Below are 15,895 nucleotides of genomic sequence, written 5' to 3'. Positions count from 1 at the left end.
AAGTTGGGCCTCTGTGGAGTGTGTGTGTGTGTGTGTGTGTGTGTGTGTGTGTGTGTGTGTGTGCAGGGCTGGGTAGCACGAAGGATGAATGTGTGTGTGTGTGTGTGTGTGTGTGTGTGTGTGTGTGCAGGGCTGGGTAGCATGAAGGATGAATGCATCTTTTCCCCCGCTGTGGGCTGCTCAGGCTGCACTTCAGCCGCCCCCTCCTCGCAGAACAGCAGTTGAGGATGACAGTGTCGGCTCATTGCCAGCAGAGCCCTAGAGCCCAGGCGAAGGGATACCGGTGGAGGCAGTTCCTGCAGAAGCCCTTCTGGGCTCTGCAGCTGGAGCCCTGCACATGATGCTCCCAGGGGAGATCAAGAGCACCTAGTGGGTGGGGACAGAAGGTCGCCAAATAGAAAAGCCATGTCCCTCATCCCCTCTGCCCAGAAGCCAGAGCACATGGAGATGCTCACTTGCCTTCCTTTTGGTTTTAGGAACCAGACCATTTAAAGGAGTTCTCTGTGGCCTCTGCCTGGCTTAGTGGGATCAGCCCAGATTGGCCCACAGATTGGAGGATCAGGAGTCTTAGCAATGTCTGCTAGCTCTTCCAGAGCCTCAGAAGGTGCATGTTAAGTAGGAACTCTGGGTAGACTGGAGCACGGTATGATGGCCATCGCTGGCCAGCCAAGCAGCTCCCACCACACCTCTCTGACAGCAGTGCTGAGAGCTAACAGATACTTAACAGAGCACTTACTATATGCCAGACACTCATCCACATGCTTGATGTGCACTAATGTGTTTAATCCTTCCAATAAAACTACGAAGGGGACACTGTTATTATACCCATTTTATAGATATGGAAACTGAGGCTCAGAGAAGTTGCCTAGATTGCCTGAGATCATACAGGTAGAGAGTGGTGGAAAGCTGAGGTTCTTGAAGATGTGGCCTCTGCCCCTTAACATGGCCAGGGTCACCCATGAATGACATGTTTGGTGAGAGAATGGAGTCCAAGAGCTAGCTTCTGCTTTGGGAATAGTTCAGCTTTCACTGGCACCAGTGAAGCTCAAAAGGCTTTGGGAACAGCTAGGAACTCTGATGCCAGGAGGTGGAAAGGCTAAGTCTACGTATCATGAGGATCTTTTATGCCACCCTCACCGTGAGCTGGCATCTGGGAGCTCTTGGGCCCCGTGAAGTGGGGCATCTTGGATTAAAGTTAGGCAAGATGGAGTTCTTGGAAAGCTCAATAAGACTTTGAAGGATCTCCGGGAGGAGATGTAAGGACGCTTTCCCAAGCAGCTGGACTGCAGAGCCCACTCTTAAGAGAATGCCTGCTGGGCATGCTGGCCTAAAGGGACAGCCAAAGATGATAGTCCAGGTCTTACTGCAATGCAGCTGGGGCCCTTGGCAATCAAAGCTTTCACTCAGCCTCAGTTTCTCTCCCCACACCGCCCCATGAAATGACTGTCTTAACTCCAGCCTAGCTTCTTCAGGAGACCCTAAGGAGGGACAAGAGTTTCTCTACCTGAAAGCAGGACACACCAGGAGAGGAAGTGTGGATTTGATCTTGCCTTTCCAAAAGCCACAGCGGCTAGGCTCAGCCATCTGGGGTGATTTCCTCTGTGAACAACTTCTGCTACAAGAAAGGGGAATGTGAATAGACTTGACCTTAGTGTGTCATGTGAGAAGTCCTGATCGTCTTGTGACTCCACTGACCACCTGCCTGCCTTCCCCTCTGCTGAGGTTTTGCTGAGTCCATCCGAAGGTCTTTGAACCAGTCACTAAATACCATGCCTGCTCATCCTGTCTTTGCGGGAGACTCTAAGGGTGCTTGAGAAGGCAGAAGCAATCAATCCCTGAGCTTTTGAAGATGATCATAAATGTCTAGATAATACTTAGCAAGAGCCATTCATCCGGGTACCTCTGAGAACATAGGAGGTGCCTGAGCTATGTGTAACTGGAGTCATCTTTACCTAAGAGACAGCAGTATAGTGGTGTGAAATACAGATTGTACAGTCCAGCCCAGGAGTTTGTAGATACTCAGGGTAGAGGCCAGAGACCCCCCCGAATGACTCAAAGGAGGAAAGAGGACTTCAGCCAGGTGAGGAAATAGCACTGTGATTTTTACACTCTCAGCGAGTAGACTATACCGTTTTCAGGACCTCCCTCTTGGCTTTCCTGATCCCTGTGTACATAAGGGGAATGGATCTTGGGTTCAGTGGCCTCTAAAATGAGCTTCAGATGGTTCAATGAAAACTGTTAAAGAACCACTGGTGTGTGCTAACTCAGCTTGGGAATTCTTTATCATTATCACCACCACAATCATCACCACAATCACTGCCACCACTACCACTATCAACCCAACCATGACCACGGCTATTATACCCCACCATCGCTACCATAACCTCCATCTGCCCCACCATCATTACTACCACAACTACCAAGACTATCATCACTTCTGCTATCACCACCAGCATTTCCATCTCCTCCTCCACCGTCATCACCACTAACATCACTACCAACTCCTCTACCATCATCCCCTCTACCATCACCACCAGCATCTCCACCACCATCATCATCATCATCATCATCATCATCATCATCATCACTAACATCACTAACTCCTCTACTGTCACTACCAGCATCTCCACCACCATCATCATCATCATCATCATCATCATCACTAACATCACTAACTCCTCTACCGTCACCACCAGCATCTCCACCACCACCACCATCATCATCATCATCATCATCATCATCACTAACATCACCAACTCCTCTACCATCATCCCCTCTACCGTCACCACCAGCATCTCCACCACCTCCTTCACCGTCATTATCACATTATCATGGTTATATCAGCATCATGCCCTCTACCATCACCACCAGCATCTCCACGGCAACCACCACCATCATCTCTTCTACCAACACTAACTTCACTAACATCTCCTCTACCACAATTATCACCATAACCAGCATCACCTGTACCATCACTACCATCACCAGCCAGCATCACTAATGCCACCCACCACCCTTACCATTCATTCATCACATTTACCATTGTTTTGATTGCACAGAGGCAGGATGCAAAATCCAATTACTAATGCCGCTCCTTATGAACCAACTGCTCCCAAAGGGATCAATCAGAGCTTGATCATACTAGGCTGACCACACATTTTGGGTTGTCCAGAACAGTTCCAATTCAGACTTGTCCCTGTCCCATCTTTCCTTGTCAATAGGCCCTGGTTTGTATATGAAATTATATGGTCACCCTAGTTAAGAGTCTACTTGGCTTCTGATTGACCCCACAGAGGTGCTAACCTGGACTCTGGTTTGGAGGTTACACTATCACAATTGCTTGCAACTAACGATGTCCTTGTTCCCCTCCCCAATCCTTTCTAGGAAACCACTGAGAAAAGATGAAAATGGCACCAGTGTTGCTGAATATCCCATGAGCTCATCCCAGAGTAGCAAAGGGGTGGATGTGAACACTGCGGTAGTATGAATCTGCAGGCCCTGGACCCACTGGCTGGAAGGGCACCTTGGTGGCACTGTTGGACATGGGATGACAGGTGGACATGAGCTGACCCTGGGCCTGTCCAGGACTTCATGCTTTACGGGCCTCGGGCCTCCTGAAAGAGAAAGCATCCTCTTCCCAGGCTAGCCCTGGTCAACCCCTGGGGGTGCAGCACAGACACCAGGCTTGAGCCAGGCTCCCCTGCATGTGGCCCCTAAGCAGCAGCACCACCCAGGGCTCTCCATACCCTTCTTCTTGTCTTGTGTTGGGCGCACTAACTGTCACCCAGTTGCTAGAGAAAGCACGTACTCCAGTGAAAGTAGAGGGTCTATCTGTCTGTCTGCCTGGGGCAGAAAGACACCCCACTTTAACCAGAAGAAAGGAGATCCAGGGACTACTCCAATCTGGAAGCTTCCTCTCATGCAGGAAGCTCACCTGCTTCTCTGTGGACATTCTAACAAAAGCCATCACACAGCCATGAGACAAATGTCCCCTTCCAAAGGTGCTTCCCACATCTGTCCATAACTGTATCTGCTGTGGTCTTCCGTCTCCAGAGCCCGTGCCACCCTCCTTTGCCCACCCACAGCCTAGCCTGTGGCTCCTGACTGCATGCCTGCCTCAGGAAGCAGTGAGCCCAGCCTATATAGTCCCCTGGGAGTGGACTCAGTGTCTCCCATAAGCCCAGGCTGAGGGTGTCCCAAGAAAGTCAGAGGTTCCCTTTGCACCTGCTCTGACACCCCACATCTGGCTCTTCAGGAAGCATCAATGTGAGCCAGGCCCTGCCTCACCAGGCAGAGGTCACAACTTGTGCCAAACCCATGTGGGCACTCTGTGCCAGGCCGATGCTGGTCTGGTGCTATGTGCCCCCTACTTACCCCCAACAGTCCCTTGAAACCTCAATTTGGTACTCAGAAAGTTCCCAGGAGAAGGTGGCTTTCTTCTGTGTCTCCCAGAAGTGGCTTTCTGTGGCCAGGGCTCTAAAGGCGCCAAACCCTCCCAAATGTGGGGAAGGAAAAGTGGTAAACAACCATCTAGCCTTGCTAACCCTCTGCCCACAGGCTTGTTTCCCTGGAGGCCACCCACACAGTGAGGCACATCCCTTGACCTTTGTGATTTTATGTTCCTTGGCCCCCCGCCCGGCTCCCCTCACCAGCCCCATGTACTTGCCTAGAAGGAAACTGGCCTACTGGAAGGCAACACCCCCACAGTGTAGAGATTTAGCTGAGTTCATTAGCTTCCTCCTCAGCCACCAGAGATCTTCTCTGGTGGGTGTTTGTGCTACATGAGAATTTCAAAGCCAGGTAAAACTGAGGGACAAAAAAAAAAAATCAGTCCCAAGTGGATGGGTACCCTGAAGCTGCCACTGCCCTGCTCCTGAGTCAATAGGTACAGGCTAAGGGGTGCAGGCTAAGGGGAGGTCCAGGGCATGCCTCCATTAGTTGACATTTACCCTCCTTTCCTTGAGGACATGGTTTTGGGTTGGGTTTGAATTTCACCTTCACAGCATACCTTAGCTCTGGCATGGGGTTGCCAAGAGCCTTCTGTGGGGCTGCCCTCACCTCACCCAGGGGGACACCTGGCAGTCCTCTTTGGATGTGGTTCCAAGTGATGAAGAAGCCAGAGGAGGTGGATCAGGGACAGGCAGACAGGGGTGAGAAACCTGGCAGGCTCCACCCCAGTACCCTGTCTCCCACCTTTACACACACCCCACCGCCACCTTGATCTAAATTGAGAGTAGGGCCACAGTCTCCCGGTGCCTGTGCCTGCAGCAGACACTGGATAGATAGGAGAGCTGGGCCTTAGTTGTAAACACACATACACACACTCTGGAGCCTCACAGGAGAGCATAACACTCCCCCACTCCCACCTTGGGCTCTCAAGGCCCGGGAGTGAGGAAGGGACCCCTGTAGCTGGAGGGGAGCTCCTTGCCAGGGGACATGAAGGGCTGGGCAGAGTCTGAGATTTCCGTGCACCCACGTCCTGACCTTGGCTTAAATCTAGAAAGCCCACAGTGTACATGCTATTAGCCAGCAGGGACCATAGCTGAGTTTCCAGGCAGGGACCATAGCTGAGTTTCCGCTGTGCTTGGCTAGTGTACATGTATATTCTTTTTAGTGGGGTTGTACCATCGCATTCTACAATTAGGGGAAATCAAGGGAAGGGCCCAGGTTTAAAAGGGTGTCCCTAGAGAACAGCACCCCCAAGCCCAGGACTGGCCATTGAGAGGACGCATCTTACATCACAACAGAAGCCACTAGTTTTTAAACCCACATGGCTGAAACATAATCATGTCAACCAAGAGTGTGAACTTAGAGCATCATTTCAAAGGACCCCACAGCAGCTCCACTAAGACCAGTTCACCAAGCAGCCTGAATGCAGAAGTCAGGTGAAGCGTCCATGTCCACATGTTAACCCAGATATTTTACACTGTTTTCAAGTCATGTCAGAACTCAGCGGCATTTAGGATCTCCCAGTTACCAGGTGTTTCTACAAGCCTGCTAGCAGACATTTTGGATGAAAGAATAATAGATGTAAAAAATAGGCATATTATATATAGTTATATATATTTAAAGAGATATCTATCTATACAAATATATATATATAAATACTGTACTCAAGTCTGTATAAATATGACCTAAACAGCCCAGGTAGTGTGAGACCTGCATTGCATGAATGTAAATCCCCTGACCTCTGCCTTCTTAGCAATGCGTGTGTATGGGAGGTGACCGCGCCGCTGGTGTTCTGTCTTGGCGGGCAGATGCACACGTCAAGACTCAGCAGCTCCTTCCTTGCAAGGAAGGAAGCATTGAGATTTTTTTATTGTCAATAAAAATATACTTATAAAGGTGGCTGTCACGGTTGTCTGTAGCGGGTGCTTGGCCCCGAACATGCATGAGAAAGAGCAAGCATGCTGTTGGGAACCCAGGGAGGGCTGCGCCCCTTGAAGGTACTGTCTATTGATTTTTCCTAAAGTCATGGGAATGTGTTTTTGTTTATTTCATTTTTGAAGATTTGGGTTTTGTTTATTTATTTGTTTGTTTGTTTATTGTGTGTGTGTGTGTGTGTGTGTGTGTGTGTGTGTGTGTGTGTGTGTGTGTGTGTGTGTTGTCGTCTGCATGTGTGTATGTGTACCATGTGTGTGCCTGGTGCCTTTGGAGGCCAGAAGTGGGTGTCAGATGTCCCTGGAACTGGGGTTATGAATGGTTGTGGGCCACCCAATGTGGGTGCTGAGACCAAACGTGTCCTCTACAAGAACAGCAAGTGCTCTTAATGAAGCGCCATCTCTCCAGCCCCAGGGCTGGTATTTCTCAGGCCAGTCCTGTCTCTCATCCTCTCACCCACCACCTCCATCTGAATTGATACTAGAGCCACAAGCCTTTCCAGTCTGCCTGAGTGGAACCAGTTCAGACCCAGGACTTCTAAGACCCACATCTGGAAAGCTCCAGTAGAGTGGTCTGACCATGCTGTGGGCATCCAGGATGGAGGAGCTCCTGTGCATGCTGGAGGAGGAGTGGGGTTGAGCCTGTAGCCCGTGTCCTCGTACATCCACCCCTTCCTGGATATCAAAACCTAATTCCCTGGCCTGACGTGTGCTCCAGCAAAGGGACCTCAGGAACAGCAGGTCCACCTCAGATTGTCCCGAGCCTGGAGGAAGTAGGGCAGGAGGCACTGAGGGCTGTGCACAAATCCAGGCCCCACCAGGAAAATTTCACCAAGCTTCCATCTTTCTGTGGATGAGGGGGAGTCCTTGCAGATGTGCCAGGATGTTAGGAGAGAGAATGCCGTTATCCTCATCTTCAAGTAAAAAGATGAATCTGAGAAGGGATTCTGATGGCCCCTCACAGAGACTAGCCAACAAAGATGAGGCTAGGCTTGGAGCCTAAACATTCAGCACTAGCCTCTGCTAATGACTGAAGGGACCCCCAACATAGACCGTCTTCCCCATCATTGAGGCACAATTGTTTCTTCCTACTCCATCAGGTTCCCAATCTTTCAGTAACTTCAGTAACGGGGGGAGGACAAAAGAGCCCTCCATGTCCTGAACTCGGGTTGGGTGGCTCCCAGATGGCCCCTAGTCTAGGAGGCTGTCCACTCAAGACAGGGCTTTGGGCAAGGATCTGCATCCCAGGCACCAGGGAAATGAGAGGAGTTGTAGAGATCCCCACTGAGCCAGAGATGTTTTTCTCAGGACATACCCTTCTTGATACATTTTCCCAGCATCACCGGGTCCTGATGAGCTGCCATCGATGGAAACCCCCATTCCCAAGCAGGCCCACAGTGGAAGGGCCATCGTTACAGTTACTGTCCATATCGTAGTCAGTGAAAACACCCAGGCCACCCAGGCTTTTGACTTGGCTCCTCTACCTTGGTAGAAACACCTCAAGCTTCACACACACTCCTGTGCACCCCAGATGGGGTTCCACAGCCACAATCCCGGGACCAGCAGAGGACAAGGCAGAGAGCAGCCAGCCTGTGTGTAAGGCTCTGTCCCTTTGTGCCCAGGAATAGGGCTCCAAGGCTAGACTGGGAGATGAAGAGGGGCAGGCCATCAGCAGAGAGCAGTGGCCACCAGACTCCCCGAGGTGTCTCGTCCCCACCCTAGCTCTCCTCTCTGGGGTCTTCATTGCTGGTTTCAGCTCCAATGATCAACACCGTACACTGCTCTCACCAGACAGCAGCATGTCCTGTGAAGGGGGCCTAGCTGCCACCAGCAGATACGATAGCAGTGTCACCCACAGGGTGCCTGGCCTGGCAGCTGGAGGAGAGACAGAAAACCAGCCTTGGGCCCATGGAAGCAGTGGTGGCAAGCCACTTTTTCTTCCTCCTTCTTTCTCTAAAGTGTGCCACTTAAACACACTGAGAGGCACCTGGAAGTCAGTCCTGCCCAGCTGCTGTACCCCAGCTGGTCCCCTTACTATAGGTCACCCCACCCGACTGGTGCCACATCCCAATCCAAACCTCAGCTCACAGGCCATCTGACAGTTCCCTTGATGGGTCACCTGCAATGCTGAGTCTATCCAGGCCCCATCCCTCTCTCCCGTATTGGGGTGGGGCACTTCCCAAGCCCTGTCCTCCCCTTACTGCTGGGGTCCCCCCCCAACAGGTGTCATCCAGCTCCTTCTCTCTTCCCTCTCTCTCCAAAGAAAGGGACTCTGCCACTGCCCAGGTGCCATGCTGAACACAAGTCCAGCTTTCCCCACCTGAGTCCCAGCTCCTGGAATGTGCCTCAGTCTTTCAGTGCCTCAGTCTTTCAGGCTGCTCTTCAAGCCGCATCCATGTTCCCAGCTCCTCCCTTCCAGCCACCAAGTCCAGGTCCCATCTCACTTCAGGTCCCTTTCTCCACCCAACTGCAGTTCTTCCTTGATCTACCATCTGCTCCCCTGCCTTTCCTCTGCTGCATCCATTGGCTACTGTGGCTCCTTCCCTGGCCTTGGTCTTCAGTCTTGCTGCCCCGAGCCTTGCTGCTTCCCCCCGCCCCAGCTCGCCCCCACCACTCACTCCCACCCCTAGCTCGATTGACTGTGTGCCTCAGTTTGCTATCCTCACTCCTTGGCCAGTCCTGGTCATCTGGCTTGCCTCCCCCTGCTATCTAACCTGCCAGCCAGCTCCCTCCTTGAGGCTGCCTCCTTCCTAAGCCTGGAGCACTCGCGCATCCTGCCCAGAGCCAGTCACATGCCCCTTTAGTCCCCATGTGTAGCTCTCATTTCCTGTCCTCCCCTGTGGGTTCGACCTCTCATATTATCCTGCCATGTGACCCTGTAAGCCCCTCGATACTCTTGACCCACCCATACCCATGCTGTGTCCTGGGGATACAGAAGGGAACAGACCGGGCTCCATCCTTAAGGAGCAAGCTGACGGTGGCAATGGGTCCTTAATGTGCAAGCAGGTAGCCGGTGATGAGGGAATGGAGGCAAGGAACACCCAGGGTCGGCTTTCCAGCACTTCTATACCTCAACTTGAACCCTCCCCTTTAGCCTAGAGACCCAGCTCTTTTATAGAGGGTAAACTAAGCTTCAGAAATGTTAAGGGGCTGCCAGGGCTCAGAAAAAACAGCAAGGAAGCAGAGATGTAGTTGAGACCCAACTCTGCATGGCCACGAGTTTCAATTCTTCCAACTTAGATGGGCTCACAGATTGCATAGGGTCCATCACACACACACACACACACACACACACACACACACACACACACACACACACACACACACTTCTTCAGACCTTAGGAAAGGGGCAAATCTTTTAGCCATCCCAGCCTCTGGAAGCTGGAGCTAGCAAAGATCACTGCACAGGTGACCTCGGGCCAGGCTCTTCCCTCTCAGAGCCTCAATTTTTCTCACCTGAATGGGGCAGAATAAGCTCTGACTGGCCCTTCCTCTCATCACCCGTGGCTTTCTCTGACCACGGCCAGCTTCTCTCCATTCTATCACCTTAATCTAGCTTCAGTATGGCAATCCTGTCCACCTAAGACTAATTGCTGGTTTGTGTTCATGCTTCCCGCTCAAGCCCTGTTAGAAGGCGTTCATACAGGAACAGGGGCCTTCTCTGGGTTTGGGTCTTACTCATTACCAAATCTCCAGCCCTCCAAACATCCTAACATGCCTGAAGTTGGAAATATTTGTTAAATTAACCGGTACACAGTGGTTTACAAATTTCACACAGTATACACGGGCATAAAGAAGAGAGCATTTTATTTTGTATAAACGCCCTCCTGCAGCACACAGTTGGGTGTAGTCAAACCTGAACTTATACTGGGGGATAGTGTGTCCCCCCATTTCACTAGTGTCATTCAGACAGCTTAGTTTCCTGTGGCTAGACACTGTGGCATCATTCCAAGGGCCACTCCCCTCTCGAAGGCACCAACCTGAGCCACTGAGCAGGTAACGGTAGTCATGGATACACAGCAGCTGGCCTTAGGCTGGAGGGTTTTCCTCAGTGGTCTCCATTCTCTGCTGCAGAAGGGCCAGCTTGGCTGCTTCGTGGGATGATCAGGCTATGTCTGGCTCTTCTAGCCCTTGGGGTCACTAGCTGACCCCCAATGTTCATACTATAAATGTCCTCCTGATGTGTCTTATTTTCTTAGCCCCCAGCCCTTTGGGGATTTTGGCCTCTGATCAGGCACTGGGCCAAAGAGCTGTAGACACTTCCAGGACTCCCAGGCACACGTCTGGCTTTGCAACTCCACAGCCTCTTGAGGAAAGATACAGACATATGCCCTGGCTTCCAGGCCCTCCCTACTTCCTCTTCCTTTGGCTGGCCATCCACCAGGGTCCAGAAGAGGTGGGCTCTCTGCTCTCAGCCTGTCCAACCAGAGCTTTCCCCACATACTGGTCTCCTCCTGCCCACCATCCACAGAAGAGACTGAGTCGTGCTGTTTCCTGGAGAGGATAAAAAAAACATATGCAGTTATTATTTTCAAAATATTATCCCCATTACAAACACTGTGCTGCACTCACGCCACGTGACTCCAAATGCTGGCAGAGCATGCCATGTGGAGGAGGATTCCCCAGTTGCTCATTCAGACTTGGAATCGTGGGGAGCCTTGAGTCAGCACATGGAGCTCGGCAGCGTGGGAACAGCACACTGAGGAACGGGAGCCAAGTGCCCATCGCAAGCTGTGATTGCTCTTCAGCAAAACAGCAGCTGTCGCCAGCATTACAGACTGAAGAGTATGTGGTGCCATACAGACCCGGGATGGGGCAGGTCCCAGAAGAGCTCATCCTGGTCTTACTAGCAGGCTTTCTCGGTGCTGAAGATGGACAGCAACTCTTCGTGTACTTTTTATAGGGTTGGGGCACTGTCACCTCCATTCTACAGCTAACGGAGCGGAAGCTTAGGCATCTCACCTATGGTCAGAAGGCAGGAGAACATGCAGGTCCTGAACCCAAGCCAGCTGTAAAGCCCATGTCCGCACGATCCCCTCGGATCACCATTGAAGCCCAGCTCATGCCCCACAGGTTGAAGACCCCCATACTCTGCTATCTGCCAAGTACTCCTACCCCATCTGTCTCCAGCTCTGCAATTCCCCCTCCCCTGGAAAGTGTGACTGTCCTCACCTGGAAAGTGCAACCATCCTGTCCTTCAGCTTGATGATCCACGATTCCTCTCTTTTCTAAGTGGCCACTTGAAGGGGTGGAAATCAAGGTGGCAGCCAGACAGCCCCAGGAGGTACCCTTCTCCACTGGCCCACAAGGACCTGTCTAGGCTGTGTAATTAAAAAGCCATTTGTTCCTGAAACAACCAAAGACTCAAGTCACATGTGCACCTTGCAGAGTGCAGCTTGTGCCCGGGGCTCACCTCGGCATACCCACCTGACCTCAGCTTCCCTATGGAAGAATTCAGCATGGTGTGGGGTCGTTGGCATCCCAGAGCTCACAGCAGAGGAGTGAAGCCAGCCAAGAACAGGAGGGCCAATGTGACGCAAAGAGCACGGTCTCAAGCCCTGCTCTGGCCTTTGCCCTTTGTCCCTGCTGGCCAAGGGACTCTTGGGACCTATAAGCTAGAGTTCAGTCTAAGCCGAAGGTAGTAAACCCAGAGCCTGCAAGGCAAGCAGGTAAACAAGGGAAGGTTGCCAGGCCAGGGACTGGCTCAAAGACCACGGGATTTCTGTTCAGAGGCTGAGGTATTGGTTCTGACCCTGAGGTCAGAGCAGTGGTGGGAGCTACACCACGTGAGGCCAGATCAGTGGTGGGAGCTAGACCATGTGAGGCCAGATCAGTGGTGGGAGCTAGACCATGCTGGAGACCACATGATCTTCAACCACAGGTACTCCAATCAAAAGAAGGAATAAAATTGCAAGCTCCCCACACAAAAGGCACTATGACAAGGTCAGCCAGCAAGCTGTCCACTGGTGCCTTTGTGTCTAAATAGTTCTAAATTGTCTTGCAGGTCAGATGAGTAGCAAAGGACCTTCCTAGTGTCTAGCTGCTAGTTTCTGTAACGCACACGACAGAGGCTGCAGGAGGCAGACACTTGCTGCTACCTCACTGAGGGACTCCTGCAAAGAGCCTCCTTTTCTTGTCTCTTATGTAAGGCTCATAGTTAAGGGATTAGGGGTGCCTATTTCCCATCGTCGTGACGGTCAGATGACATCATTACATCAAAAGCATGTGACATGTAGTAAGCCCTTGCCACTGCTATCTGTGGCTGTAATTAATTCGGGGCAGGTCTTTTCAGAACTGAGTGAATCCCATTCAGTAGATTCCAAACTGAAGAGCTCATCACTGCAACCTTCAGTGTGTACAAGTTTATTCTTTTCCTTATTATTAATTTTGTGGCACGAGGGATTGAACCCAGGGCCTTGCATACACTAGGCAGACATTCTACGATCAACCTACACCCCAAGTCCTTTTTAATTTTTATTTAGAGACAGGGTTTAAGTTACCCAGGCTGGCCTTGAACTTGTGATTCTCCCGCCTCAACTTCTCCTATAGACAAATTCATTCTTTTATATAATATATATATATATATATATATATATATATATATATATATATATATATATTACAGTAATTAGGGAAACTAAATGAGATTCAAGTTGTGATCTATATTTTTTCCACAGAAATTAATTCCCAAAGATAGAGGGAAAACACCTTTGTTGTCAGATGAGGTGGCGCTCTCTCTCTCCTCTCTCTCCCTTTTGAGTACAAAACAGAGGACAATCAATGAACAGAAATACCTCAGGAAAGTCCCCAGACTTCTCTAGCCCATGCTCTGACACAGCTCAGTCAAGGAGAAAACAAGCGATTTCTAGTGAAGCACTGACTTGGGAGCATAAAGCTTTCAGTGTAAGCCACTGCCAGCTCATGGCCCAGAGCAGGCACTTAACTCAGGGGCCCCGAGTAGCCCAACTGCAAAAATGGGAAGACTCTCACTACCCGTCTCAGGCAGGAGAGTCAGGCCAATGTCTAGAAGGGACTTGGAACCTTGTAGACACTCAATAGACAGTGGCTGGTATGAATTCCCTTGAAGGTCCTTCCTATAGGCCCACTGCTTACTCCTCAGTTGTGGGAGCAGCTGGCCAACTTCTCTTTTAACAGCCCAGACATCATGGTTCATGGGTCACCCTTCATAACACCCTGGTTTTATACTGTGCAATGAGTTCTACCCATTCCATTCTGCACAAGAGTCATTATTGTCAAAACAGTTCATTTGTCCAATATACATATTTGCAAGTCAATCCTAGTAGAGAAGTGTAGTACAGTGTCTGCACTGTCCAATGAGTGCAGTGACCCTCCAATCCCAGCTCATCAGAGTCCTGCTGGATGACCCATCTTCTCTGACCTGATCCCGACTGCTTTGCTCTGTTGTCACTTGACAGTGGAGATGAAGCTGTTGTGACCACTTGGCCTGAGAGGAGGCTCTTAAGGAAAGAGATGGCTGGAGACGTCTCAGTGTATGGTGGAACGATGGGCTTGCAAGGAAGTGACAAACAGTGGAGTCTGGGAACTGTTGACTAATGACCACATTTTGGCTCCCATGGTCTTGTGGATCTTGACTCAGATGCACTGGCTTGAGGGAAAACCTGCAGCTGTGAGCCGTCCTCTTCCATGTCTTTGGTGGGTAGCAGCAGTCCTCCAGAGGTTCGTGGATACTCGTGGTCTCCCAGCAGCATCACCGTCCCTGCCCGCTGGGACTTTCCATCACCCCAGGATTGGTGAAAAGACCCATTTTACAGAAAGGGAAAACAAAGGTCCAGACACAATAATTTGTCCAAGCCAGCTAGTAAGAGGCATGACCACTGTGACACAGCATTGAGAACAGAATCTTTGTATAGGAAGAGTTGGGCCTGTGACACTCTCAGGCACCTCAGAATGACCTGATGACACCAAAACCAGTAAACTTCTCCAATGGAAGGAAAACCAAGGGACTCCTTGACCTTCTAAAAGCCACTAGTGCTGGCCACACCTGGGTCAGGTGGCATCTTGCCCTTGCTTTCACAGCTGTTATCTGGCACTGGTGTGGGATATATGTAGCTTACGCTAACATAGGAGATGGTTGGTTGGGAGCATAGTCCTTGGGCTTGGGGACCAAGTTTGTCTCTGTCCCTTACAAGCAATATGACCTTGGATGAGTATCTTTACCTCTCTAAGCTTTAGCAAGAATAAAAATAATAATTTCCTGAGTGCTCCAAGCTTCATTAAAATTTGTATCCTTTTATCTTTTTTTTTTTTTTTGCATTAAGAACCCTATGAGGTAGAATGTGTCATTGTTCCCATTTAACAGGTGAGGAAACACTAATAATGAAATCACAAGCCTCCTGAGGTAGTGGGGTTCCAGCTCAGTGCTCTTTGGTGGCCTTTACGAGGGACAAGGGTCAGCATACATTCTGAAGGACCATGTGGTGTCTGCATTAAGAAGCTTTCTGGCCTACTGTATTTGTGGCAACTTAGCTCTGCAAATGCAACACAAGATTAGCCACAGTCCACATGTGAGTGGTAGCTATGGTTTGTCCAACCACATTTGAACAGGCCATGGATAGCCTCTGGCCTGTGGACAGTGTCTGGTCCATGGACAGGAGCTAGCCTGTGGACAGTATCTGGCTTGTGAACCACATCTTACATCTAGCCTGTGGACAGTAGCTAGCCTGTGAACTACATCTTACATCTTGCCTGTGGACAGCATCTGGCCTGTAGACGGCATCTAGACTGTGACTTTAGTTTGTTTGTCCTTGACCTCTGTGGGGCAATCCTGTTAAAATGTCCCCAGTTCTTCCTGTCTCCTAAGCACCTGAGCTCAGTTGCCGGAGGGCTGACATAAGGTAACGGGGAGTGGAGGAGTGGGGCGGGGGGTGGGGGGGGTGGAATACTGGCATCTGTGGATACAGTGTAAGTTGGGTCATTTATGGATCTCTGTCAACCAGGGAAGTGGTAGTATATGACCACAGGGACAGGGTCAGTGTCAAGCTGACAATAAAAAATGATCACAATCCTCAAGTGCAAGGAGATAGGTGTGTGGGTGCATACCTGTAGGTGGTAACAGATTAAGACCACAGGGTCCAGACGCTGAGTGTAAGGGTTCATTTCCAACCCTCACTGAGGATACAAACAAAAGGGAAGTAAAGGCAGAAGCTTGTTCAAGGAATTGGAGCAAAGACAAATTGGAGAAGAAGCGGGCATTGTCTAAGGGTAGAATGTGGCCACTAAGAGCTAGGTTGCCTGGGGCCTACAGGTGAGCTTGGATGGGGTAGTCAGCAAAACAACTCCCCAAGAGAGCAGTTAGAACTGCCTCCTCCAGTTGGTAACCCATCCTAGGAATCTTTGAACAGAAGCAGGATGTCATAATTCAGCCCCGGCTGAGCCCACTAGATAGCAAAAAAGAAAAAAAAAAATGCATTCAATTAGGCAGATGTTATTAAACACGTACTATGTGCCAAACTCTGGGGATGGGGATGGTACAT

At 50.5% G+C, this 15,895-nt stretch overlaps 1 protein-coding gene and 1 long non-coding RNA gene across 7 annotated transcripts in view; both read left to right on the top strand.

The window, feature by feature from the left end:
- Prima1 (proline rich membrane anchor 1) overlaps positions 1 to 6,348 on the top strand; it is a 53,082-nt gene extending 46,734 nt beyond the window's left edge. For 5 of the 6 annotated variants that reach the window (XM_052738845.1, XM_052738844.1, XM_052738846.1 and 2 more), the window contains exon 5: positions 3,385 to 6,348. In XM_052738845.1, the coding sequence (XP_052594805.1) occupies positions 3,385 to 3,487 (103 nt within the window). In that variant the 3' untranslated portion in view covers positions 3,488 to 6,348. Of the gene's footprint in view, positions 1 to 476; positions 605 to 3,384 lie in introns of all 6 variants that reach the window. The other variant, XR_008218359.1, reaches the window with a different exon arrangement.
- A 208-nt stretch (positions 6,349 to 6,556) lies between these two features.
- LOC128110877 (uncharacterized) lies at positions 6,557 to 12,999 on the top strand. Its single transcript, XR_008218360.1, has 2 exons — positions 6,557 to 12,138; positions 12,172 to 12,999. It is a non-coding gene; the product is annotated as an uncharacterized LOC128110877 (long non-coding RNA).
- Positions 13,000 to 15,895: the final 2,896 nt, after the last annotated feature.

Source organism: Peromyscus californicus, unplaced genomic scaffold, assembly GCF_007827085.1.
Source record: "Peromyscus californicus insignis strain IS unplaced genomic scaffold, ASM782708v3 Scaffold_15__1_contigs__length_86483966, whole genome shotgun sequence".
NCBI classification, from domain to species: Eukaryota; Metazoa; Chordata; class Mammalia; order Rodentia; family Cricetidae; genus Peromyscus; species Peromyscus californicus.
The sequence above is the reverse complement of the archived record's forward strand: the minus strand, read 5'-3'. Positions and strand labels throughout refer to the sequence as shown.